This window comes from Stegostoma tigrinum, chromosome 42 (genome assembly GCF_030684315.1).
Source record: "Stegostoma tigrinum isolate sSteTig4 chromosome 42, sSteTig4.hap1, whole genome shotgun sequence".
In the NCBI taxonomy this organism is placed as follows: domain Eukaryota; kingdom Metazoa; phylum Chordata; class Chondrichthyes; order Orectolobiformes; family Stegostomatidae; genus Stegostoma; species Stegostoma tigrinum.
Window position 1 is genome coordinate 8,967,722 of NC_081395.1, and position 25,804 is coordinate 8,993,525.

Genomic DNA, 25,804 nt, shown 5'->3' on the forward strand with positions numbered 1-25,804 from the left:
ACTGGGGTTCGAGATCCACCATGGCAGATGGTAAAATTCAGTTAAAAAAAAATTCTGCAATTAGGAGAGTAATAATGACCTTGAGTCCATTGCCAATTGTTGGAAAAAGCCAAGATAACAAGGTGTAGAACTGGATGAACACAGCATCTTAGGACCATGATGCTGCTTGGCCTGCTGTGTTCATCCAGCTCTACACCTTGTTATCTCAGATTCTCCAGCATCTGCAGTTCCTACTGTCTCTGGCACTACCTATGAGGTAACAGAGATAGTAGGAACTGCAGGTGCTGGAGAATCCGACATAACAAGGTGTAGAGCTGGATGGACACAGCAGGCCAAGCAGCGTCAGTGGATCAGGTTGAGAAATTTGAGATGAAAGGCATAACTTGACTGGAAATTGGATTGCTAAGTGGTGTTGAGGTGTGATTTTTTTTCAACTTAGTGGTGGAGTTACAGCAGAAATTGCAGGCTTCTCAGCCCAGGAGCACAGACCCCATCTGCCCCATCTGCTTTAGTTTCATTTCATTCTTTCTACGCTTTTTTAAAAAATGTTTCCACTTATTATGGTGCCGTACCTTCTTTCAATAACTTCGGCAAAAGCATCTTTTGGCCCAGTGACGAGGTGGTTTCTGTAGGCCCAGAATGACGGTCTAGGCCTGGGGACTGGCAGGGCGATCACCCATCATGGAGTTCTTCTTTGCTGGCTGCCCAGCTATTCCAGCAGCCTGGAGTGAAGGCCTAGTGCCAGCGCCGAGGCCTCATCTTGGCCCAGTGCGGCAGTCTCGGCCTGAGTTTCCAGCACACCCTGGCCCCAGGAGCCATTTAATTGAACTATGATGAACCTTTATTCTTTCTTTTTGTTTATGACGTCTGTTATTAATTTAAAAGCAATGTGGTATGGCAACTTGTAAAACGTCTCACTGTCTGTTTTTCTTGTGAAAATATATCTGACAAAATAATTGCTATTTTGACTGGGGAGTAGAAGAAGATGCGAGGACCTTAGACAGCAGATTTCTGAATGAATTCAGGAAATGTAACTGGACGGGTAGGTGACTTAAACAATGTGAGCAGGGTGAGGCCATTTTCGGCCTGGTCAGTCAGGAGTCTGTCCATCTTGGGCTTAAAAAATAATCAATCACCCTCACTTCACCAGTCATAGAGTTTCAGAGATGTACAGCACATAAACAGACCCTTCAGCGCAGCCCGTCCATGCTGACCAGATATCCCAAATTAATCTAGTCCCATTTGCCAGCATTTGGCCCATATCCCTCTAAATCCTTCCTATTCATGGCCCCATCCAGATGCCTTTTAAATGTTGTAACTGTACCAGCCCCCACCACTTCCTCTGGCAGCTCATTCCATACATGCACCACCCTCTGTGTGAAAAAGTTGCCCCATAGGTCCCTTTCAAATCTTTCCCCTCTCACCGTAAACCTATGCCCCTCTAGCTTTGGATTCCCCCCACCCTGGGGAAAAGACCTTGTCTATTCACCCTATCCATGCCCCTCGTGATTTTATGAACCTCTATAAGGTCACCCCCTCAGCCTCCGACGCTCCGGGGAAAATTGCCCCAGCCTCTCCCTGTAGCTCAAACCCTCCAACATCTTTGTAAATATATTCTGCACCCTTTCAAGTTAAACAACTTCTTTACTATAGCAAGGAGAGCAGAACTGAACATAATATTCCAAAAGTGGCTTCACTGATGTCCCGTACAATTGCAAAATGACCTCCCGAATCCTATATTCAATGCACTGACCAATAAAGGCGAGCATACCAAACACCTTCCTCACTGCCCTGTCTACCTGCAACTCCACTTTCAAGGAACTATGAACCTGCACCCCTCCAAGGTCCCTTTATTTGGCAACACAGCCCTGGACCTTACCATTAAGCGTATCTCTGGGGACGAGAATTCTGTAAACTCTCCACACAGAGGAAGTGGGAAAATTGTTGACCTCAGTAAACAGGCAGACCCGTGATACAATCATTCTTTATTAGAGTAAATCTGATAGTTCCACCAGCTCCACGAGAGAATATTCTCAGCGCTTAGTCCAGATGAGAGCACTCTGGAGGAGGTGTGAACACGCTGGGATCATGGATAGTCTTATTCAAGTTCATGAATCTAGGAATTAGAAACAGAACAAGTAAAGGCTAGTTCAGAAACTTTCCAAAAACACTTCGCACACTGTGAATTGCTCACTCAATGGGAAAATGCAGCAACTGGCATAAGGAGCACTTCCTTTGGGTGGCTCAGTGGTTATTGCTGACAGTACGCCAGGGACCAGGGTTCAATTCCAGCCTCAGGCAACTATCTGTGTGGAGTTTGCACATTCTCCCTCTGCGTCTGTTTGTGTTCCCTCCAGGTGCTCTGACTTCCTCCTACAGTCCAAAAATGTGCAGGTTAGGGTGGACTGGCCGTGCTAAATTGTCCCATAGTGCCCAGGGATGTGCAGGTTAGGGTGGATTGGCCGTGCTAAATTGTCCCATAGTGCCCAGGGATGTGCGGGTTAGGGTGGATTGGCCATGCTAAATTGTCCCATAGTGCCCAGGGATGTGCAGGTTAGGGTGGATTGGCCGTGCTAAATTGTCCCATAGTGCCCAGGGATGTGCTGGTTAGGGTGGATTGGCCATGCTAAATTGTCCCATAGTGCCCAGGGATGTGCGGGTTAGGGTGGATTGGCCGTGCTAAATTGTCCCATAGTGCCCAGGGATGTGCAGGTTAGGGTGGATTGGCCGTGCTAAATTGTCCCATAGTGCCCAGGGATGTGCAGGTTAGGGTGGATTGGCCGTGCTAAATTGTCCCATAGTGCCCAGGGATGTGCAGGTTAGGGTGGATTGGCCGTGCTAAATTGCCCCATAGTGCCCAGGGATGTGCGGGTTAGGGTGGGTTGGCCGTGCTAAATTGTCCCTTAGTGCCCAGGGATGTGCGGGTTAGGGTGGGTTGGCCGTGCTAAATTGTCCCTTAGTGCCCAGGGATGTGCGGGTTAGGGTGGATTGGCCGTGCTAAATTGCCCCATAGTGCCCAGGGATGTGCAGGTTAGGGTGGATTGGCCGTGCTAAATTGCCCCATAGTGCCCAGGGATGTGCAGGTTAGGGTGGATAGGCCGTGCTAAATTGTCCCATAGTGTCCAGGGATGTGCAGGTTAGGGTGGATTGGCCGTGCTAAATTGTCCCATAGTGCCCAGGGATGTGCAGGTTAGGGTGGATTGGCCATGCTAAATTGTCCCATAGTGCCCAGGGATGTGCGGGTTAGGGTGGATTGGCCGTGCTAAATTGTCCCATAGTGCCCAGGGATGTGCAGGTTAGGGTGGATTGGCCATGCTAAATTGTCCCATAGTGCCCAGGGATGTGCAGGTTAGGGTGGATTGGCCGTGCTAAATTGTCCCATAGTGCCCAGGGATGTGCGGGTTAGGGTGGATTGGCCATGCTAAATTGTCCCCTAGTGCCCAGGGATGTGCAGGTTAGGGTGGGATTGGCCGGGCTAAGTTGTCCCATAGTGCCCAGGGATGTGCGGGTTAGGGTGGTTTGGCCGTGCTAAATTGTCCCACAATGCCCAGGGATGTGCAGGTTAGGGTGGATTGGCCGTGCTAAATTGTCCCATAGTGCCCTGGGATGTGCGGGTTAGGGTGGGTTGGCCGTGCTAAATTGTCCCACAATGCCCAGGGATGTGCAGGTTAGGGTGGGTTGGCCGTGCTAAATTGTCCCATAGTGCCCAGGGATGTGCAGGTTAGGGTGAACTGGCTGTGCTAAATTGTCCCATAGTGCCCAGGGATGTGCAGGTTAGGGTGGGTTGGCCGTGCTAAATTGTCCCATAGTGCCCAGGGATGTGCAGGTTAGGGTGAACTGGCTGTGCTAAATTGTCCCATAGTGCCCAGGGATGTGCAGGTTAGGGTGGGTTGGCCGTGCTAAATTGCCCCCATAGTGCCCAGGGATGTGCAGGTTAGGGTGGACTGACTGTGCTAAATTGTCCCATAGTGCCCAGGGATGTGCAGGTTAGGGTGGGTTGGCCGTGCTAAATTGCCCCCATAGTGCCCGGGGATGCGCGGGTTAGGGTGGATTGGCTGTGCTAAATTGTCCCACAGTGCCCAGGGATGTGCAGGTTAGGGTGGATTGGCCGTGCTAAATTGTCCCGTAGTGCCCAGGGATGTGCAGGTTAGGGTGGATTGGCAGTGCTAAATTGTCCCATAGTGCCCAGGGATGTGCAGGTTAGGGTGGATTGGCAGTGCTAAATTGTCCCATAGTGCCCAGGGATGCGCAGGTTAGTGTGGATTGGCCATGCTTTAGGGCCTAGCCCCTTCATTCAGCTTTTGTGCTCCTGAGATGCTGCTGGGCCTGCTGTGTTCATCTAGCCCCACACTTTGTTATCTTGGATTCTCCAGCATCTGCAGTTCCCATTATCTCTTTGGGGGAAACTGAGCTGGTCTGGTGGTATGCGAGAGGTTTGCGAGCACTGGTACTATGAGGGAGTTAGTTTAGATGTTAGGGGTGATTTCTCCTCAGTGGGACCGACAGACATAATGTCCTCAGCTGATACAGGGACAAACTGAACTTATGAAGCCAGTGTCAAGTAGTTCAATTGCATTTGAAAGCCATTTGTGGTTGGCTTTGGGCTCAAAGTTGGCGACAGGGGATCACATACTGAAATGGCTCCAGAGAGGCAACTATCCATCAGCAATTCACGGCCTGACTCCTTCAGAGACAGGCCTCACAGTGAACAGAACTTCCCGACACTCCTGTTTATATTTATCAGCCAGGGCTCCCTGATTGATCGGGGCTGTTAGCCTGGTTCAGTGAACTCATATTGCATGAAGTTCTCCTGTCTTACAGTCAATATAAATATTACTCATCTTCTTGGTGTCTCACTGCTGCGTGAGGAGAGAAATGGGTTCAGTTACAATATTGACCTGTCACCCTATTGCCCTTTAACCTCGCATCTAGGGAATGCCAGGCATTGGTAAAGCAAGTGCCAGACTGTGTGAGGGAGTTGGGCACAGGTATGAAAGGCAAAGCTATAGAAAGCATCAACCAACTCACGTTGCAAAGATCCAACCCTTGCCCTTCCTGTGGGAGACCTCAGACAGAGGGACACAATTGAAATCCGTGTAAGACAGGAAAGAAATATCTGAAAAATAAAAAAAGGTGGTCATTTCAACATTAGGGACTAACTGCAGAAACGATACCATCTTCTGATTGTTACAGAGATAAGAGTAGGAACTGCTGATGCTGGAGAATCTGAGATATCGCAGTCTTTTCTGAAGAAGGGTCTTGACCTGAAACGTCAGCCTTCCTGCTCCTCGGACGCTGCTGGGCCTGCTGCGTTCATCCAGCTTTACACCTTGTTATCTCATCTTCTGATTGCCTGTGTAAACGGTTAGCCGAATCGAAAATCAGACCGAGGGGCTCTGAGAGGCTCATTGCACACATCTTGGGGTTGGCACAGAATGAGAGTCCAATTGTCATAACTGTCCAGTGGGGAACTGGGAGGCAGGGATCATTGCGTCCCCAAAATGTGTCGCTTTCGGTCACCCTCCTGCTCTGGGAAACCACATTCGCAACTGTTCCTCACGCTCTTTAAAAAGGTTACTAGTCCTAGTCTCACAAGCGGTAGAATTAGGAGCAGGAATCGGCCACTGGGGGCCTTGAAACTGCTCGCTCACTTGATAAGGTGGTGGCCCAATGGATTGTGACATCTGCTTTTCCTCCCTTTTCCACCTCCAGTCGGTGTGAAGTCGGTCCTAATTTCTGACCAGACTTAGCAGTTGTGCTCTTTGGCTGGAGAAATACATCGAGGGGGAGTCTCTGACACTGACACAGCTCCCAGGGCTTAGTACGCCTTAGAGTCAGGATATTGAAGTCAAGATTGGCAGGAGCACTCGCAAATGGAGGGGAATGACAATTGACTGGCCGGCAGTGAGTGACTTCGGAGAATCCTTGTGTAGACAGCCCAGGGGTGAGAAAACCACTGGACGAATAATTCAGAGACCCAGGTTTATGCTCCAAGGGAGCGTAGGAGAATTGACACCTTAATCAGGGTGACCACAAAAGCGACAAGCCTCACACCCTCCTGCCCGTGGGGGACCCCTCAATTGACAGCTCGTCAGTTGGGAACAACGCACACACACACACACACACACACACACAAAGTCAGCACAAAGAAAGCAGACGCCTGTGTTCGCAGCACTCATTCAAGGTCATGCAGCTTGTCTTCAATAACTCTCCTGGACTATTTTCCCATCCTGTACAATCTACGTGCTCATTGAATATCACCTTTAACTGTTAGCCCTTCGGCCCGCCACTTGTCAGGCCCAGCCAAAGATTGTCCAGCTGTTTCTGGACATGAGCTCAAACTATTTCAGAATTTGCAGCGTTGCAGATGACGCCGAACATTGTGCAATTACCGGCAAACACCCCCCACTTTCGATGCTATGATGGAGACGGCAGCAGAGGTGAGTTTGGTGCATCAAGTCACAAGACACAGGAGCAGAAATTGGGCCATTCGGCCCATCCAGTCCTATCCCTTTCAGTCTTAAATGTCCTCAATGACCTGGCCTCCACAGCCTTCTGTGGCAGTGAATTCCATAGATGCACCACTCCCAAGCTGAAGAAGTTACTCCTCATCTCTGACCCTTTACTCTAAGGCTGTGCCCTCGGGTCCTGGTCTCTCCTAGCAATGGAAACATTTTCCCAACATCCACTCTGTCCAGGCCATTCAGTAAAGTTTCAGTTAGGTCCCCCTTTGAACTGCAAACCTGCGATAATATCCTGCGGCTGGGGTGATCAATCATCAACAACCCACATTTCTTTGTTCAAGTTATAACTTCAACCTTTCTGACCACACGTAGCAGTTGCTCTCTTTGCGAGAGGAATACGCCGATGGGGAAATCTCTGATAGTGACACAGAAATATCTCTGGCTTTTCCCCCCCTTCTGCTCCAGTTTTACTAGCTGCTGTTGTGGTGAAACCCGAAAAAGGCCATGTTATGTTGTCAAGAGCAGATACTCGCCTCACCTCGTGTTCAGCTCGTTTGTCCACATCTGCTCCAAGTTTCCAACAAGGTCAGGAGCTGAGTAGCGCAGGTAGGGCTGCAACGTCTGCTGGGCAGCTTATTCGTTTTGTATGACCAAAAACCACCCCCCTCCCTCCCGAAATTACCGCAGACGCTCGGAAATCTGAGACAAAAACCAGAAATCGCTGGAAAAGCTCAGCAGGCCTGGCCAGCGCCTGCAGAGGGACATCAGAGTTAACGTTTCGGGTCCCACGACCTTTCTTCTGAAGTCTTCAGCAGTCTGAGGAAGGGTCACCGGACCCGCAACGTTAACTCTGATTTCTCTCCACAGGTGCTAGACAGACCCGCCGAAGTTTTCAGGAGATGGCTGGTCTTATTCCTTTGTAATGTGCCACTAGATGGCACTGTTGGTCAGCCTAACCAATACCTCTCTGATGACTGAGAGGAGGCTGATGGGATGGCTAATGGCTGGGTTGAATTGCTTGTGCAATATACTTTGGCAATTTTGGGTAGATGCCAGTGCGGTAGCTGCACTGGAACAGCCTAAACATGGAATTCTCCCCACCACATCCCAGCCCGCCTCATCCCATGACCAACTGTCCCTCTCATCCCCACCTCCTTGACCTGACGCAACCTGTCCATCTTCCCTCCCACCTCACTGACCAATCCCCACCACTCCCTACCTGCACTCACCAGTCACTGTCCCACCTACCGTCCCCAGCCCTACCCTTCCTCTCTCTATTTATTTTCGAGCTCCCTTCCTCCGTCCCCCATTTCTGAAGGAGGGTCCCGACCCGAAATGTCAACTTTTCTGTTCCTCTGATGCTGCCTGGCCCGTTGTGTTCCTCCAGCTCCTCACTGTGTTACCTCTGACTCCAGCCTCTGCGGTTCCTACTATCCTTGATGGACTAAGGATGCAGCAAGTTCTGGACCACAAGGTCTTCAGCCCTACTGCTGGAATGTTGTCAGGGCCCATAGCGTTGGCACTATCAAGTGGCCTCGAACTGTTTCACATGCAGTAGATCAAACTTTTTGAAGCCTGGCATCAGCGAGGGCAGAAGCTGAGATGGGCTACCCATTTGGCACTTCTGGCTGATGTTTGGTGATCATATTTCACCCCTGTGATGGTCAAGGCTCCCTCATCATTGTGGACAGGGATACTTATAGCGCCTCAGCTTCCTGTTGGTCATTTAGCGGCCTACCAGCATTCACAACCGGTTAAGGCAGGGCTCTGGAGCTTAGATCTGATCCTTCGGTTTTGAGGTTCCTTAACCCTGCCTGCTGCTCGCCGGCTCCTGCTGGAGCTTCGCCAAGTCCTCACCTTTGCGAATGGCTTCAAATCTGTGCCCCTCAACTGCGGCCCTTGCCAGCCTGTGCCTGCTGCATCTTCTTAGCGTGAAAGGAGAGACCATGCCCATTTTATCAGGGCAGCCAGAAACTGAGATGAAATTGATTTTTCCTCAACGGCCTGGAGGCCCTTGAAGCCTGGCAATGGGTTTCCATGCCACCCAGCTGGCCGAGAAAGTCCCCAAATCATAACTGAAAAGTTAGACCCAGATCTTTCAGAAGCAAAGTTAGGCAATTCTTCAAGAATGGTAGAGGCTTCACCGATCTCATGATCGTTGGGCATCGTCTCAGAATAAAGGTGTGCCTGGGATGTGGAGGAATTTCTTCTCTGGAGCTTTGGAGCTCCTTGCCACGCAGGCCAAGGGGCTACTTGTGAAGGCCGCGAGAGATTGATTCGGGGAAACGAGGGGCAACGGGGAAGGGGCAGGAAAGTGCACCTGAGGAATGTCGGATCAGCCATGAGCCTATTGAACAGTGGAACAGACTGGAAGGGCCGAATGGCCTTCCCCTGTTCCCATTTCTTATGGCCTTATAGTCTTAAAAGGGGCGTCCTCCCGTTCCGATGCCCCCAGGCGAAACAGACTACGACTTGGTGTCTTGGTGCAATGATAACAATCTCTCTCTCAATATCGGCAAAACTAAAGAAGCTCATTGAAGCTCAGGAAGAAAGGATGAAGACACGCTCTCATCTGCAACGACGGAGCTGAAGCGGAGAGGTTCGAGAGCATCATGTTCCTGGGAGTTATTATAACAACCTGTCCTGGATGACCCACATAGATACAATGGTCAAGAATGCACAACATTACCTCTTCTTCCTCAGGCGGCTCAGGAAATTCGGCACATCCATAAGGTCCCTCACCAACTTCTACAGATGCCCCATTGAAAGCGTACTGTCCAGGCGCGCAATGGCCTGGCATGGCGACTGCTCTGCCCAGGACCATGAGAAACTACAGAAGGAGGTGTGCACAGCCCAGACCATCGCGGAAGCCAACCTCCCATCTATGGATATCAGGAACTGCAGATGCTGGAGAATCTGAGATAACAAGGTGTAGAGCTGGATGGACACAGCAGGCCAAGCAGCATCAGAGGAGCAGGAAGGGTCTAGGCTCAAAACGTCAGCTTTCCTGTTCCTCTGCTTGGCCTGCTGTGTTCATCCAGCTCTGCACCTTCTCATCTTCCATCCATGGACTCCATTTACACTTCTCATGGCCACGGAAAGGATGCCAACATCAAAGACCCCTCCCTCCCCAGTAATGCCCCCTTCCAACCTCTTGTGTGGAGCAGCCCACATGCACTAACAGGTTCAAGGACAGCTTCTTCCCTGTCGTTATAGGACTCTCTAACTTCTATTAATGCTGATCTTGCCAGTGTTGATGTGCCTTTGCACACCTCCTGTGTCATGTAAACTGTACGGCTCACTCTGTCTAAGCACCCTACAATCTGTATGTCCTTGTTTGCTATGATATGCCTGTACTGCTGGCAAAACAAAGCTTTTCACTGTACTTAGGTTCACATGACTACAATAAATCAAATCAAACCAGAGATGACCTGGGCCTGCTGTGGACAGTGACACATATCTGGGGTGAAAGCACTGCAAATCGAGTACTTTTTTCTCTTTTTAATTCTTAATCTGGATTTTTATTTATTATTCTTTCAATTTTATACCAAATACTTAAGTATCTATGCCTAAGTATCTAAGATGGCACCATAGGCTTGACTTTGCAAACTTTTCGCTGTACCCATTCGAGTGACAATGAATCTAATCTGGCTCAATGTCTGTAAAGATGCAAAAGGAAAATAAATAAACAGCCGGCTTTAAACTCATTTGGTGGCCGCCAATTATTGGGTGAAGCCAACACTGATCTGACGCTCAATGCCCTCCAAGTTGGCACACCCCTGCCAGCCCCCGATGTGCTGATGATGTACTGGAGAGAGAGCACAGACGACAGCACAGATCGAGCAGGTGTCTGTCTGTATACTTACCACCCTCTTGAGGTGTCAGGCTCCAGACATTGGCCAGAACACCCTCCCGCGGTTCAGAGGAGCCACCAGCATACATCTGAGTGACGAACTTGGCGTCGGAGGGAACCGCGATGGGCTGGAATGGAGTATGGAGAGCAGACATCACACAGGTCTTGTTCTGAGGGTAGAACTGGTACATGACAGACTGCAAGCAGAGGGGAAAGAGAGAGCAGTTACACAGGGAAACTTTACCACACTTCCCAGATCTGGAGACCCAGGCAAGAAGATCTGTTTGCATCAAATTCAAAATCTCATGCATGCATTTGTTGCGCGAGAGCTAATTCACTCAGCGCACTGCTGTGCAAAGTATTTGAACATTGGCTGGTGATTTACTAAAGCCTCATTAACTTCAGGCACCGTGGTACAACAGAGGGTCTGGTGGAATTATATTTGTAAGCACAACGATACAGGAAGCTGCTAAAGGGGGAAACTTGTACACAACTCGAACATTACAGGTGCAAACTTTGAAATTTTAAAATATACCATTAGGATCCCTTGTGGAATTCTTCGAACAAAATCTAGATGAAATGGGGTTTGAAACTGGCTCATAATTGGGCCTATGCTGTCCCTGTCCTGGGGAGTGTTTGATGGGGGGACAGTGTAGAGGGAGCTTTACTCTGTATCTAACCCTGTGCTGTCCCTGTCCTGGGAGTGTTTGATGGGGGGACAGTGTAGAAGGAGCTTTACTCTGTAACTAACCCTGTGCTGTCCCTGTCCTGGGGAGTGTTTGATGGGGGGGACAGTGTAGAGGGAGCTTTACTCTGTATCTAACCCTGTGCTGTCCCTGTCCTGGGAATGTTTGATGGGGGACAGTGTAGAGGGAGCTTTACTCTGTATCTAACCCCGTGCTGTCCCTGTCCTGGGGAACAGTGTAGAGGATTGTCATGCTCTCCACATTGAAAATCAGGCTCTTGGGGGCCGAACAAACCCACCTGCTGGAATAGCATGATATCCACCACTTCCAGCATTTTGCTAGATCCTTGCAACATCCTTCTGAACACATATATCCTCTTTTGAATAGCATCGTAGGAGAATCTTTCCTGTTCCTCAAAGGTTCTCCTCAGGTCACCCTTTGAAAAAATATTGGCAAAGATGACACCATTACTGTGAGCTTATACATAGAACATGGAGCTGTACAGCACAGGAACTGGCCCTTTGGCCCACAATGTTGTGCCAGACTAAACTAGCCCCTTCTACCTGTCCTTGGTCCATATCCCTCCATTCCTTGTATATCCATGCGCTTTCCTAAAAGCCCCTTAAATGCTCCTATCGTTCCTGCCTCCACCACCATCCCCTGGCTGTCTGTTCCACACTCCGACTGCTCTCTGTGTAAAAAACTTGCCCCTCACATCTCCTTTGGAACTCCCCCCACACCTCGCCTTTAATACATGTCCCTGAGTATCAGACATTTTAACTCTGGGGAAAAAATTCTGACCATCAACCCCGAGCTATGCCTCTCATAGAAATCCATAAAACTATCAGGTCTCCCCTCAGCCTCCACGCTCCAGAGAAAACACTGAGTTTTTCCAGCCTCATATCCTCTAATCCAGGCAGCATCCTGGTAAACCTCTACTGCACCCTCTCCCTAAAGGTGGTGACCAGATTTGAACACAATACTCTCAAGTGTGACCTAAACAAAGTCTCATAAAGCTGCAACATGACATCCTGACTCCTGTACTCAATTCCCTGACCAATAAAGGCAAGCATGCCATACGCCTTCCTTACCACCCTATCTACTTGCGTGGCCACTTTCAGGGAGCTGGGGACTTGAGCCCCAAAATACCCATCAGCGAAGGCAATATAGACTAGGAGTTTCTTCTCTGGATAGAAGTCTTAACAGTTATTTTTGGAGTTCGATAGATTTGACATAGAGAAGATCATTCTGCTTAGAGCCGAGGGCAGAGCTATAGGGTTGTATTGATATTGTTATATTAACAAATGGGACTAGTCCTGTGTAGGAGACCCAGTCAGCCCAGTTAAGTTGGACTGAAGGGTCTGTTTCCATGCTGTGTGAATCTATGGCTAGTGCACTGTCAACAGAGGGAAGTGACTGGATAATTCCAATCAGGAATTCAGGGGAAAGGTGAGATGGAATACATGGCCGCAAGCATTGGCTGAGGCAAATCACAAGGACGAGGGTTCTTGCTCACTCCTGACTTTTAAGCAGCGCTGGTTAAACTAGAGATAACATGGTGCGGAGCTGGAGGAACACGGCAGGCCAAGCAGCATCAGAGAAGTGGGAAAGTTTGACGTTTCGGGTCGAGACCCTCCTTCAGAAATCAGAAAATTCCTTCTTCAGGAACTTTCATGCTGCTTGGCCTGTTGTGTTCATCCAGCTCTGCACCGCGTTATCTCAGATTCTCCAGCATCTGCAGTTCCTACTATCTCTGGTTAAACTAGTGTTTGATTCCTAAATGCCCTGAGGGAGCTTGCATCCTTATAGAGTCACAGAGTCGCACAGCACAGAAACAGACCCTTCGGCCCAACCAGTCCATGCTGACCATAATCCCTAACTAAACCAGTCCCACCTGCCTGCTCCTGGCCCAATTCCCTCCAAACCTTTCCCTGTTCATGCACTTATCCAAACATCTTTTATACGTTGTAACTGTACCCCCACCCACCACTTCCTCTGGAAGCTCATTCCACACACTCTGTTTAAAATATTTGCCGCTCGTGTCTTTTTAAAATCTCTTTCATCTCACCTGAAAAAATGTGCCCCCCCCCAGTCTTGAAATCTCCCCATCCTCCGAAAAAGGAAACTACCATTAAACCTCTCTATACCTCTCACTATTTCACAAACATCCGTCAGGTCACCTCTCAACCTCCGACTCTCCAGTGAAACAAGTCCTAGCTGACCCAGCCTTTCTTTATAACCTACATCCCCCATTCCTGGCAACATCCTGGTAAATCCCTTCTGAACCCAATCCAGCTTCCCATAACAGGGGGACCAGAACTGGACACGGTATTCTTGATCTGTTCCAATCTGTGTTGGTATAGGTGTAGCCGCAGTTATAGAGTTTTGTATAAATATCGAACCAATGGAAAATGTGTTCAAAGTATTTACAAGTTTAAAAATCCCAATTTGTAAAACCAACAATCATGCGCTGCATTGATGTTACAATGTCTCAAAGCACCATTTTGTTTGAAGCTCAGGTTATCAGATGACACTTAAATTGTGTGATAGAGGTAATAGGAACTGCAGATGCTGGAGAATCTGAGATAACGCGGTGTAGAGCTGGAGGAACACACCTGCCAAGCAGCATCAGAGGAGCAGGACCCTCGACTCTATCTACACTTCCCCCTGCCTTGGAATGGCAGCCAACACCAAAGACCCCTCCCACCCTGGTTGTAATCCCTTCAAACCTCTTCCAATGGGCAGATGGTACAAAAGCTTAAACACACAGACCAACAGATTCAAGAGCAGCTTCTTCACTGATGTGGCTAGATATCTGAATGGACCTCTCAAATTTCACTCTTAGATTGATGTTGCTCCCTGTGTACCTTCTCTGCAGCTGTAACATTGTATTCCGCACTCTGCTCTATTACCCTAATGCACTGTGTATGGTATGGTCTGCCTGTGCTGCACACAAAATAAAACTTTTCACTGTACTTAGGTACACATGGCAATAATAAATCAAATCAAATTAAAACAGATTATGGGGTTTAAGTCATGAGTTGAGTAAGGAATGCAAATGATCAAAAGTTACATCCCCACCCTATGCCACCACTGCCCCCTCCCCCAACTCCCGCCCCAGGAATGGAACGGCAAAGCGGTTAAGGACCGCACTCTGATTGGAAGGTTCTGGAAATGTGCCCGACAGGCCTACACCCCTGGATTTGGCAGAAACTCCACCAAGAGAGAGGCCACACCCAACACAGAAGGACCCTATGCCTCAGTAGAGCCACTTCTGCTGGAGAGGCTGCATAGAGAGACAAATTGAACTCAGGAGGCTTCTCTAGCCCATTCCAAGTTCAAGTACGCACAGAGCGGATATCTGGGGAGTCTCATCTCAGGCAGGTAAAGGGGATAGTCGTTAAATATTCTTTATTTTAACTGCCTGTTCAATGGAAGCTGCATTAACAGTTATCAGGCGCAAGTCTTGTTTGTCGTTCTCAATACCATGAGATACCTGGTAACTGTGTTTCATTCATCTATTTTTCAAAGTGTTAGGATGTTGCACATTTTGTTACAGTTCATCTCAAAGACCCCTCCACCCTTCTCAAATGCTCTCCCTCCACCCACATGCGCTCCTCTGGCCATTTCCCTGCACTTGGCCTGTTCCATTGAGAATGGTTGATGCGCTGTTGGTCGCCTCAATTTCTCTGCCTCCCTTACCCATTCCAACCTATCTACCCGTGAACTGACCGCGCGCTGCCCGCTTAGATCCAACCCTGGCTCTGTCGCCAGGCCTGCCAACCACGGTGGGGCTGTTGTAACCTGGCAGACTGACCCCTTCACTGCAGGGGCTGAGAGCCAGCTCTCAGATATCTCCTACCCCGGACCATGACCCCACCACGGCACACCAGGCTATTGCGTCCGCGACGGTCACTAATCTCGTTTCATCCGGTGATCTCCCCCCACCCAACTCCATGCACCCCCCCCCCCCACCACAACAGCCTCCAAGCTCATTTGTCTCCTGATCCCGCACAGCTCGCTTCTACCTCCTTCCCAAAATCCACAAAACCCAGGAAGACCCATTGCTTCTGCCTCCCCTGCCCCGCAGGACTCTTCTCTTCCTGCCTCAATTCCATTTTTTAAAAATCTCTCCCCCTCTTCCAGCCCCTTCCCACTTATGTCTGCAATTTCTTGGTCGATTTATGCTGGTTGAGTTTCCAGTTTGTGGGTTCCTGACACCTCCCTCTTTACCAGAGCTGTGCAAATCCCTTTATACTTCCATCCCCCACCAGGAGGGTCTCAGGCTCTCCGCTTCTACCTGGGAAAAAAGAGGCCCGGACCGTCCCCACCGTCCTCCGCTTGGCCCAGCTCATCCTCACCCTCAACAGCTTCTTTTTTAACTCCTCCCACTTCCTTCAGAGCAAAGGGGTGGCCATAGGTACCCGCCTGGGCCTCAGATATGCCCATCTCTTTGTGGGGAATATGGAACATTCTTTGCTCTAATCCTACTGCAGCCCCACCTGCGATTTTTGCTCCGGTACATGGAATGATATCATCGGTGCTGCTTCCCTCTACATACCCTGAATTGGAAACGGTTACCCATTTCGCTTCCAATTTCCACCCTGCTCTCACCTTCACTGGGTCCATCTCCTTTCGATTCCTTGACAGTCCTGTTTCCATCTCTGGGATTAACTTGGCCACCTATATCCACTGCAAACCCACAATTACTATACATTCTCAGGCCCTGCTTCCTATAAAGATTCTATTCCATTCTCCCAGTTTCTCCATCATGTCTGTCCTGGTGATACCAACTTCAACAAGGGAGTCTCCGAAATGTACACCTTCTTCCTCAACCGTGATTCCCCAGCTCTGTTGTCGACAGGGCCCTCAAACGGGTGCGACCCATCTCTTGCACTTCTGTCCTCACCCTCTCTCTTCCACCCATGCCGCAGGGATAGGGTTCCCTTTGTCCTCACCTACCATTCACCCAGGAATCCACATTCAGAAGGAGGACCCAGGCACCATTTCTGCCACCCCTCCAGTGAGATGCCACCACCGGACACATATTCCCCTCTCCTCCCATGTTCACCCTCCACAGGGAACGTTCCCTCCAGGACACCGTGATCCGCACTCGCTTCACCCCCAACACCGTGCACACCCCTCCAACAGCCCTATGGCACCTTCCCCTGTAACTGGCGAAGGAGCAAAACCTGCCCATTTACCACCTCCCTCCCCAGTATCCAAGGGCCCAAGCATACCTTCCAAGTGAAGCAACACTTCACCTACACTTCCTCGAATCTAGTCTACTGCATTCGCTGCTCACAATGTGGTCTCCTCTACATTGGGGAAACGAAGCGTAGACTTGGTGACTGCTTTGCAGAGTGTCAACATTCTGCTGGCAAAAAAGACCCTGAACTACCTGTTACCTGCCCCTTTAACACACCACCCTGCTCTGTGACCAACATCTCTCTCCTAGGCTTATTGGAGTGTTCCAGTGAAGCTCAGCACAAGTCTAAGGAACATTACCTCATTTTCCGCTAGTGATGAAGGGTCTAGGCCCAAAACATCAGCTTTTGTGCTCCTGAGAAGCTGCTTGGCCTGCTGTGTTCATCCAGCTCCACACTTTGTTACCTTGGATTCTCCAGCATCTGCAGTTCCTATTATCTCTAAGTTAATCCTATTTGCTTGCGTTTGGTCCGTATCCCTCTAAAGGTTTCCTATTTATGTGCCTGTCCAAATGTCTTCTAAATGTTGTAGTCATATCTACATTCTACCACTTCCTCTGGGAGTTTGTTCCACAAACGAACCACTCGCTGTGTGAAAAAGTTGCCCCTCTGGTCCCTTTTAAATCAATCCCCCTCTCACCTCAAACGTCTGCCTTCCAGTTTGGAACACCCCTTCCCTTGGAAAAAAACTTTTGCAACTTATCCTATCCATGCCCCTTGTGGTTTTATAAACCTCTCTAAGGTCACCCATCAACCTCCGACACTCCAGGGAAAATAGCCCCAGCCTATTCAGCCCCTCTCTGTAGCTCAAACCCTCCAGTTCCGGTAACATCCTTGTAAATCCTTCCTGCACCCCTTTCAATGTAATAATGTCCTTCCTGTGGAGGGGTGACCAGAATGTATACAGTCTTGCAAAAGTGGCCCTAACCAATGTCCTGTACAGCTACAACATGACCCTCCCAACTCCTACACACAATGCACTGGCCAATAAAGGCAAGCGTACGAAACACCTTCCTCACCGCCCTGTCCACTGCGACTCCACTTTCAAGGGACTATGTACCTGAAACCCCAGGTCACTCCGTTTGACAACACTCTCCAGAACATGGCCATTAAGTAAGTCCTGCCCTGGAATGTCTTAGCAAAATGCAACATCTCGCACTTATCCAAATTAAACTCCATCTGCCGCTCTTTAGACCAGTGTCCCAGCAGAGCAAGATCCCGCTGTAATCTTAGATAACTCTCTTCCCTGTCCATTATACCACCAGCGTCATCCACAAACTTGCTAACCATGCTTCCAACATTGTCATCCAAATAGTTTAGTTAAGTGATTTTAAATGGTGATATGAACGAATATTGCTGGTCACAGACTGATATAACAACCTTCTACAATCCACGGTGTTTCCTACCAGTTTTGCATCCACTTGGCTAGATCTCCATGGATCCCATGTGATCTAACTTCACTAACCAGTCTGCCTTGCAGATCCTTCTCGTAGGCCTTACTAAAGACAATGTAGACAGCATCTGCTGCTCATCCCTCATCTATCTCCTTGGCGCATCCTCAGAAAACTCAGTCAGGTTTGTGAGTGATGATTTCCCATGCACAAAGCAATGCTGAGTATCCCTAAACAGGATTTTTCAGGAGCAGGAAAGCTGGCGTTTCGGGCCTAATCCCTTCTTCAGAGAGCCCCATTTCTGAAGAAGGATCAAGACCTGAAATGTAAGCCTTCCTGCTCCCCTGATGCTGCTTGGCCTGCTATGTTCTTCCAGCCCTACACCTTGTTATCTCAGATTCTCCAGCATCTGCAATTCCTACCATCTCTACCCCGAAACAGTCCTTGCTTCTCCCAATCCTGTCTCTCAGAGTCCCTTCCAAAAACTCACCCACCACTGGCATTTGGTTCACCAGTCTGTAGTTCCCTGGCTTTTCCTTGCAGCCTTTCTTAATAATGGCACAACATGAACCACTCTCCAGTCCTCTGGCACCTCAACCGCGGCTGTAGATGATACAAATATCTCTGTCAGGGGCCCCGCAAACTCTTCCCCAGCTTCCCATAACATCCTCAGATACACTTGATAAGGTCCCAGGGATTTATCTAGTTTTATGTGTCTCAAGACCTCGAGCACTTCCACTTCTGTAGTGCAGTCTGCTTTCAAGTCACCGCTATATATTTCCTCACCATGCCTAACTTCCACGTCTTTCTCCACAGCAAATGTTGACACAAAATACTTGTTTAGTATCTCACCCATCTCCTCCAGTTCCACACAGAGACAGCCACATTGATCTTTAAGGGGCCCTATTACCTCCCTGGTTGTTCTTTTGCTCTTAATGCACTTGTAGAATCTCTTTGGATTCTCCTTAACTTTATCTGCTCAATCTATCTCATTTTCCCTCCTTATTTCCTCTTAAGTGTGCCCCTACTCCCCCATGCTCCTCGAGGGATTCACCAGACTCGAAACGTTAACTCTCCTCCGCAGATGCTGCCAGACCTGCTGAGCTTTTCCAGCAACTTTGTCTTTGTTCCTGATTTACAGCATCCTGTAGTTCTATCAGTTTTTATGCTGTCTCTGAACACTTGTTGTCTCCCTTTCAAAAGCTTCCCCGGCTCGCTAGTCATCCTTTTGCCTGTGGACGCACTCCCCAGATCAACGTTTGGAAGCTCCCGTCAAATGGCCAGGTTCCAATTTGGAGCTTTCACCCGCACACCACGCTCATCCTACTTTAAAACTGACAGAATTATGGTTACTGTTCCCCAAGTGCTCCCCACATGAAACCTCGGTTATTTGCCCGACTTTATTTCCCAAGAGAATGTTGACTTTTGCTCTGCCTCCACAGGTACCTCGTCAGGTTCTGCAATGTTAATACTTACAGTATACCTATGACCTTCCAGGAGATCCGGTGCAGCTGTAAGATACAAGATAGAGAGAAGGAGGCAGCATATGTTTGGAGGAAGGACCATTCACACATTCATGCTCTCCAGATATTCCAGAAAACAGACGCTTATGTCCCACAGAAACTTCCCTCCCCTCTAATGACCTCTGTCCTTCCTTCTACCCTACTCCACCAACCCTTCTGTTCATTTATTTCTCTCATGTCCCTGAAACGCATCAATGTGACCTGCAATGTGTGGCCAGAAAATGATGAGTCCCATTCCAATCAGTCACTCCTTGAGGGTTGGCTCAGTGGTTAGCACTGCAGCCTCACGGCACCAGGGACCCGGGTTCGATCCCACCCTCGGGCAACTGTCTGTGGGGAGTTTGCACATTCTCCCCGTGTCTGCGTGGGTTTCCTCCGGGTGCTCTGGTTTCTCCCCCACAGTCCAAAGATGTGCGGGTTAGGGTGGATTGGCCGTGCTAAATTACCCCATAGTGTCCAGGGATGTGCAGGTTAGGGTGGATTGGCCGTGCTAAATTGTCCCATAGTGCCCAGGGATGTGTGGGTTAGGGTGGATTGGCCGTGCTAAATTGTCCCATAGTGCCCAGGGATGTGCGGGTTAGGGTGGATTGGCCGTGCTAAATTGCCCCATAGTGCCCAGGGATGTGCGGGTTAGGGTGGATTGGCCGTGCTAAATTGCCCCATAGTGCCCAGGGATGTGCAGGTTAGGGTGGATTGGCCGTGCTAAATTGTCCCATAGTGCCCTGGGATGTGCAGGTTAGGGTGGATTGGCCGTGCTAAATTGTCCCATAGTGTCCAGGGATGTGCGGGTTAGGGTGGATTGGCCGTGCTAAATTGCCCCCATAGTGCCCAGGGATGTGCGGGTTAGGGTGGATTGGCCGTGCTAAATTATCCCATAGTGCCCAGGGATGTGCAGGTTAGGGTGGATTGGCCGTGCTAAATTGTCCCATAGTGCCCAGGGATGTGCGGGTTAGGGTGGATTGGCCGTGCTAAATTGTCCCATAGTGCCCAGGGATGTGCGGGTTAGGGTGGATTGGCCGTGCTAAATTGTCCCATAGTGCCCAGGGATGTGCAGGTTAGGGTGGATTGGCCGTGCTAAATTGTCCCATAGTGCCCAGGGATGTGCAGGTTAGGGTGGATTGGCCGTGCTAAATTGTCCCATAGTGCCCAGGGATGTGCGGGTTAGGGTGGATTGGCCGTGTTAAATTGTCCTATAGTGTCCAGGGATGTGCAGGTTAGGGTGGGTTGGCCGTGCTAAATTGTCCCATAGTGTCCAGGGATGTGCAGGTTAGCGTGGGTTGGCCGTGCTAAATTGTCCCATAGTGTCCAGGGATGTGCAGATTAGGGTGGATTGGCCATGCTAAGTTGTCCCATAGTGCCCAGGGATGTGCAGGTTAGGGTGGATTGGCCGTGCTAAATTGTCCCATAGTGCCCAGGGATGTGCAGGTTAGGGTGGGTTGGCCGTGCTAAATTGTCCCATAGTGCCCAGGGATGTGCAGGTTAGGGTGGGTTGGCCGTGCTAAATTGTCCCATAGTGCCCAGGGATGTGCGGGTTAGGGTGGATTGGCCGTGCTAAATTGTCCCATAGTGCCCAGGGATGTGCGGGTTAGGGTGGGTTGGCCGTGCTAAATTGTCCCATAGTGTCCAGGGATGTGCAGGTTAGGGTGGATTGGCCATGCTAAGTTGTCCCATAGTGCCCAGGGATGTGCAGGTTAGGGTGGATTGGCCGTGCTAAATTGTCCCATAGTGTCCAGGGATGTGCAGGTTAGGGTGGGTTGGCCGTGCTAAATTGTCCCATAGTGTCCAGGGGTGTGCAGGTTAGGGTGGATTGGCCATGCTAAGTTGTCCTATAGTGCCCAGGGATGTGCAGGTTAGGGTGGATTGGCCGTGCTAAATTGTCCCATAGTGCCCAGGGATGTGCGGGTTAGGGTGGATTGGCCGTGCTAAATTGTCCCATAGTGCCCAGGGATGTGCGGGTTAGGGTGGATTGGCCGTGCTAAATTGTTCCATAGTGCCCAGGGATGTGCAGGTTAGGGTGGATAGGCCGTGCTAAATTGTCCCATAGGGCCCAGGGATGTGCAGGTTAGGGTGGATTGGCCGTGCCAAATTGTCCCATAGTGCCCAGGGATGTGCAGGATAGGGTGGATTGGCCATGCTAAATTGTCCCATAGTGCCCAGGGATGTGCGGGTTAGGGTGGATTGGCCGTGCTAAATTGTCCCATAGTGCCCAGGGATGTGCAGGTTAGGGTGGATTGGCCATGCTAAATTGTCCCATAGTGCCCAGGGATGTGCAGGTTAGGGTGGATTGGCCATGCTAAATTGTCCCATAGTGCCTAGGGATGTGCAGGTTAGGGTGGATTGGCCATGCTAAATTACCCCATAGTGCCCAGGGATGTGCGGGTTAGCGTGGATTGGCCTGGCTAAATTGTCCCATAGTGCCCAGGGATGTGCAGGGTTAGGGTGGATTGGCCGTGCTAAATTGTCCCATAGTGCCCAGGGATGTGCAGGTTAGTGTGGATTGGCCGTGCTAAATTGTCCCATAGTGCCCAGGGATGTGCAGGTTAGGATGGATTGGCCGTGTTAAATTGCCCCATAGTGTCCAGGGATGTGCAGGTTAGGGTGGATTGGCCGTGCTAAATTGTCCCATAGTGTCCAGGGATGTGCAGTTTAGGGTGATTGGCCGTGCTAAATTGCCCCATAGTGACCAGGGATGTGCGGGTTAGGGTGATTGGCCGTGCTAAATTGTCCCATCGTGCCCAGGGATGTGCATGTTAGGGTGGATTGGCCGTGCTAAATTGCCCCATAGTGCCCAGGGATGTGCAGGTTAGGTGGGTTAGCCTTGGGAAACGCAGGAGAACAGGGATAGCGTAGGGGTTTGGGTCTGCAGAGGATGCTCTGCAGAGGGTCATTGTGAACTTGACAGGCAGAATTTTCTGCTTCCACACTGGAGAGATACTATGGGCACAGGAACAGTCCATGCCAAACATAATCCCCAAACTAAGCCAGCCCCACCTGCCTGCCCCTGGCCCATATACCTCCAAACCTTTCCCTGTTCATGTCCTTATCCAAATGTCTTTTAAATGCTGTAACTGTACCCACACCCACCACTTCCTCTGGAAGCTCATTCCACACACGGACCACCCTCTGTCTAAAGAATTTGCCGCCCATGTATTTATCGAGTCTCTGTCCTCTCAGCTTAGAAATATGTCACTGAGTCTTGAATTTTGCATCCTGGGGGAAGGTCACCAGCCATCCACCTTATTCATGCCCCTCATGATTTTGTAAACCTCGATAAGGTCGTCTCCTCAAAATCTTATGCTCCAGTGAGATAAGTCCCAGCTTACCCAAACTTTCTTCACAAACTCTGCGCTACTTCCTCGGGCCCTGACAGCGTGATGTGTAATGTGTACTCACTGCAGGGTGTTGGTTGACTTCCTAAAGCACTCAGAAAGAACAAGGAGCAGATGAACAGGATGGCCGCCATCTTCTCTGGGTTGCCCCCCACTGCCAGAATTCCAAACCCTGGGACATACAAAGGCAAAACACAAGACCAGTCTTTACCTGTTTTTTTTGGCCCTATCTGTTTGAGACTGACTCCATCGCCTCCTGAGGCCCCCCGCCGGCTCCAACGCCATCCCCGTGGCTCTGGGGGCAAGGGGCTCGGTCGATGAGGAACTGTAGCCCAGGCTTCGAGGCCCACGTCTGCCCCCAGAATTGGGCCGCTCTCGCAGCTGGTGCCGGAACAGGCCTCGGTAAAACCAGAAACGGGGAGAACGTGTCTGAGTGGTGGGCCTTCTCCACCAATCCCCAACTGCCAAGCGCAAGCACTAGCAGTCGAATAGCTGGCTGCGCCACGGATGGCCCCTTTAGGAGGGTGTGAGGTGCTGGTGGAAGGAGTGAATAGATACTGAAGCTGGATTGTGGGGAAGCGGTAAATTAACTGGGGAACCTAAGCCCTGGAGGAGTTGAACCACAGAAATGTGCCCTGCAGTACTGGCTGAGAGAGACCATTAAACCATTGAGGCCCAATCACAGGGATATCCACAGGCTCTGGTAGTGACACTACCTCATGGCCTTGGCTTTCGAGACTGCAGCGGGCCTGCGCCACCATTAAAACACTGAGGGCCCAGACAGTGCTGGCCCCTTTTTCTAGCCCGAATCCCGAGCCTATCGACAGGCTCAGGCAGCTCGATATCAGAGATCCCGCGGGGATTATTTGCAGAGAAGGGCTGGAATTATTCTGGCACCTGCAGGGGCCGTTGCCCGGAAGGACAGAAGTCTGCCCTGGGGTCGGGGGGTGGTGGGGAGCGTGGGGTGGGGGGCTGGTACACACACACGTTGAGGGGGTGGTGCTGCTATTTCAGTCAATGGCTCAGGCCAGGGCTTGGGATGGACCGTTACACATCTGCTTGCAGACGGGCAATTTCCAAATTCTCAGACAAGCGCTGACCTCTTGCCAGCTGCTGGGAGACCTGAGAAGACAGCACTGCAACAACAACAGCAACATTGGTATAGCACCTTTCTCCCCAGAGGAGCGTTACCATGTCGTTATCAGAGGCAATTGATGGAGGCACAGAGATGAACAGCACATGGCCGATCCAACTCGTCTATACTGACCAGATATTCTAAATTAATCCAGTCCCATTTTCCAGCATTTGGTCCCTGTCCCTCTATCCGTGTCCCCATCCAGGTGCCTTTTAAATGCTGTAACTGTACCAGCCTCCACCACTTCCTCTGGCAGCTCGTTCCACACACGCACCACCCTCTGTGTGAAAAAGGTGCCCCTCAGGTCCCCTTTTAAATCATTCCCCTCTCACCTTAAACCTATGCCCCTCTAGTTTTGGACTCCCCTACCCTGGGGGGAAAGACCTTGTCTATTCACCCTATCCATGCCCCTCATGGTTTTATAAACCTCTATAAGGTCACCTCTTCAGCCTCCGAAACTCCAGGGAAAATGGCCCCAGCCTCTCCCTGTAGCTCAAACCCTCCGATCCTGGCGACATCCCTGTAAACCTCTTCCAAACCCTTTCCACTTTAACAATACCTTCCTTTAGCAGGGAGACCAGAGCTGAACGCAGTATTCCAAAACCTGCCGAACCGACGTCCTGTACATCCGCAACGTGTCCTCCCAACTCCCACACTGGCCAATAAAGGCAAGCCAACCAAATGGCTTCTTCACTACCCTGGCTCCCTGCCACCGCACTTTCAAGGAAACATGCACCTTCACCCCAAGGTCTCGTTGTTCAGAAATACTGCCGAGTTCTCACTAATAGAAGTAAACTTCTGCTCTTTGTTGAGAATTCGCTGATCTCAGCGACAGCGACAGAGGGAGGCTGCACAGACCCTGTGCTTCCCTTGATTCTTCCCAAGCCTCAGTCCATCCTTATTGCTCATCCAACTGCCGTGTTGCTCTACGGCCCGGCCAGCCTGCGATCTGCAGCACCTCCAGAACCCCACCACCCTGTCTTGCATTTCCAGCCAATGCCCCCTCCCTCTGACCTACATGGCCACCCACCACCCCCCACCCCATCTGACAGCATCCTCCCCCAGCATCGCACTTCCCCAGACCCTCTCTGTCCTTCCGGTTCCAATCCTTTTCTTTCCCACTTTTCCCAATTCTACCGTCCCAACCTCAGCCCTTTGCAGCTCCAGCGTCAGGAGCCAACAGCCCCCACCCCTCCCCACGCTCTCTCTGCTCCTCACACCTACCTCTTGGACCAGGCTTTCGCTCACCCCTGTCCTCATCTGAACGGGAGTCACATTTTCTAAACACTCCTCTCAAACACTTCTGGGAAAAATTAAAGGCAACTTGGCCACGGAAAGGCTCAGTGCCTCCCGAAGGAACAGTAAAGCCCTTTCAAACAAAGCTCCCTTTAAATTAATCAAATTGACAATCACGGTGACAATAGCCCCAGGCTGACTGAAGGCAAGCTGCTGTAAAATGTGGAAACCTTTAGAAAGGGGCCGCCATATGGCCCTCACACTCACTCATCACTCGAACAGCTCCCATGTTGTCACTCTCCTGAGGCTCACGTTCAAACTGTTACTCTTTATACTTCCTCATCACGGGACAAACATCAGGTGATAACCTCCCAATGACATAATTCAGCACAAAGGCAACCAATGGAGTGGCTGGGTTATTTACAAACACTCTTTCAGAGTGTGGGCCCGATGTTGAACTTTGCATGGGGAGCTGTTAGGCAATTCTGTTGGCCTGGGATGAAGGCAGCTAAAGTTTGCTTAAGGGCAGTGGATTCACAGCTCAGCCACGTGAGGGAATCTTATGATTACGGAGAGCGACCCACTCCCTGGAGAACGTATCCTTAATCTCAATGCTCTCAGACAGGGACTGCCTGGTGATTTCTTACGGCGGGGTGGGGTGGGGGTGCATGTGTGAATATCAATAAGTTATGGTGGGATTTTTTTCTGCCACATTTTGAGTTTTGTCTTGAGACAGAATAGTTGAGCTGAAGGCAAAGTTAACAATGTTATTCTGTGTCCAATTTCATAATAACAGGCGCAATTATCGATTCGTACCGAGTACAGCTGTCGTTGGGAATCAGAGATTTCCAGGATGTCCTCTGATAAGTACATTATTGAGGGTCTGTTCTGCCTTCTGCCCCTGTTTATGTCCATCTGCTCTCTCATTCCGTTCAACTTGGTCAGTGCATTGAGCACAGCGGCTGGGAGGTCATGCTGCT

The 25,804-nt window shown here is 50.2% G+C and overlaps 1 protein-coding gene across 2 annotated transcripts; it reads right to left on the bottom strand.

Moving 5' to 3' along the window:
* Window positions 1–1,970: 1,970 nt before the first annotated feature.
* LOC125449198 (mammalian ependymin-related protein 1-like) lies at window positions 1,971–25,222 on the bottom strand. 2 transcript variants are annotated; one of them, XM_048524875.2, is made up of 7 exons: window positions 25,092–25,222; window positions 22,518–22,625; window positions 19,078–19,112; window positions 11,302–11,439; window positions 10,331–10,514; window positions 5,029–5,116; window positions 1,971–2,116 (listed from the first exon to the last, which is right to left on the bottom strand). In XM_048524875.2, exons 1-7 carry the CDS (start codon window positions 25,111–25,113, stop codon window positions 2,041–2,043), a joined length of 651 nt encoding a protein of 216 aa, XP_048380832.1. In that variant the 5' UTR covers window positions 25,114–25,222; the 3' UTR covers window positions 1,971–2,040. The 2 variants fall into 2 exon arrangements, with proteins under 2 accessions (XP_048380832.1, XP_048380833.1); XM_048524876.2 differs by lacking the exon at window positions 22,518–22,625 and having other exon boundaries at window positions 25,092–25,166.
* Between the last annotated feature and the right edge of the window lie 582 nt (window positions 25,223–25,804).

Coding starts and splice junctions, on each gene's coding strand:
- LOC125449198 (XM_048524875.2), bottom strand. CDS start 25,113: ATGGGAGCTGTTCGAGTGATGA. Junction 22,626..25,091: donor GGGAGCTGTTCGAGTGATGA/GTGAGTGTGAGG, acceptor TGTATGTCCCAG/GGTTTGGAATTCTGGCAGTG. Junction 10,515..11,301: donor ATATCATGCTATTCCAGCAG/GTGGGTTTGTTC, acceptor CTCTGCTTGCAG/TCTGTCATGTACCAGTTCTA.